The sequence below is a fragment of the Mastomys coucha genome, unplaced genomic scaffold (assembly GCF_008632895.1).
Source record: "Mastomys coucha isolate ucsf_1 unplaced genomic scaffold, UCSF_Mcou_1 pScaffold12, whole genome shotgun sequence".
Classification (NCBI taxonomy): domain Eukaryota; kingdom Metazoa; phylum Chordata; class Mammalia; order Rodentia; family Muridae; genus Mastomys; species Mastomys coucha.
In genome coordinates, this window is record NW_022196894.1 from 76099637 (window position 1) to 76101157 (window position 1521).

Below are 1521 nucleotides of genomic sequence, written 5' to 3' on the forward strand. Positions count from 1 at the left end.
GCTGTCACATTTTACACAAATGAGTATTGAAGTCTGTTGGCAAATGGGGAGGGGGTGGGACTGGGAGTGGAGGAGGAGGGACTGCTGACTGGACTCTTTTCAAAGTGGCTCCAGTTTTTAGGGGAGGGGCCAGATGCTCCGCTTGGCAGGAGGAGCGAAGTAGTTAAAATGATTACTAGCTAGGGGTTGGAACCCCAGGCTCTGGACATATATAAGAGTGTGCCGAGAGCGCAGAGCGGCTGTTGCTGCTTGCTTCTGCTGCTGCTGTTGCTGCTGTTGGCTGCTGTTGGAGCCACGACCAGGGCACAACAGCTCAGTCCCTTAGAACACTGAGATCTGAGAAGGAGGGGAAGGCGGCTGCTTAGGTTTGCGCTAGAGCTCCTTTCACCTTTCCAACAGATACAGACACAGGAACTTTTAATATTGTCCCCTGGTCCCAGACACACGCCCACGGTGTCCTGCACTCCAGCCCAGAGCCGCACGGGGCAGTCAGACAGCTGGTCCTCCCTAAAGGCGATGCTTACAGGGATCCTAGCTCCTGCGCTGGGAAGGAGGGAGTAGGACCCAGCAGGAGAGCAAGGAAGCTGCTGGTTAGAGCCAACAGCGGTGGCCGCGGTGCGGGAGGTCCTCGCCTTTCCTCCACTGGACACCTGCTGCAGAAGCCTCGCCACGATGATCCGCATCGCCTCGCTGTTGCTGGGAGCTGCGCTACTCTGCGCCCAGGGAGCCTTTGCCCGAAGGGTGGTCAGCGGTGAGTCAGGGCAGGGGTATTGTCCGCACAGCAGAAAACAAGGGATTTGGGATTCTGGGGCAATATGGGGTACTCCGCACTAGGGTGGGGACTCCTCATAGAGTTGGAAAACTACTTAGTCAGGCATCCAGAGGGACGGTGGAAAATATGTTATTTTTTCCTTTCACCTTCTCCCCTCATAACAAAAAAGTTTCGGGTTTTTTGTTTTGTTTTGTTTTGTTTTTTGTTTTTGTTTTTTCGGGGGGGCGGGGAGCGCCTTCTTCTATAGGTACAGAGCAAGCTTACGCTAAATATGGAACAGCTCAGTTTCTTTCAGAAAGAGTCTCTACTTTCTCTGGAAGACAGTGACTGGAACACAGGCAGACAGGACTGGGGCACCTGTGAGAGGGGTGTGGTAGAGCCGGGCAGACAGAGCTTGAACACTAAGGAGCTGCAGCTGCAGCACGAAAGCCACCTCCTGTTGGTCTGGCTCAAGTCCAGCCAGGGTGCTCACGAGGATGGTTTCTGAGACCAGCCCGGTCCAGATGTCTGAGTTTGCAGCCTTTGTTCTCAGGAGAACTGACAAAGAACAGGGGCGAGCTACTGCCTTGTCGCCTTTGCTTATGGACTTCTTTCCAAATTAAAACACTCAGGAAACGCCCATTGGAGTTGGGTGGGTGTTTGGTTTGAGGTGTTCATGGTGACGAATTTGGATTTGTGCAAACAGCAGGTGCACATTTAAGTCTCTCAAATCAGTGAAAGGTCAAAATTGCCAAACTTCCTTACTTTGT

The 1521-nt window shown here is 52.9% G+C and overlaps 1 protein-coding gene across 2 annotated transcripts in view; it reads left to right on the forward strand.

The window, feature by feature from the left end:
• Nucleotides 1-230: 230 nt before the first annotated feature.
• Chodl (chondrolectin) overlaps nucleotides 231-1521 on the forward strand; it is a 22386-nt gene continuing 21095 nt past the window's right edge. For both annotated transcript variants that reach the window (XM_031364291.1, XM_031364290.1), the window contains exon 1: nucleotides 231-751. In XM_031364291.1, the coding sequence (XP_031220151.1) occupies nucleotides 673-751 (79 nt within the window). In that variant the 5' untranslated portion in view covers nucleotides 231-672. The remainder of the gene's footprint in view (nucleotides 752-1521) is intronic.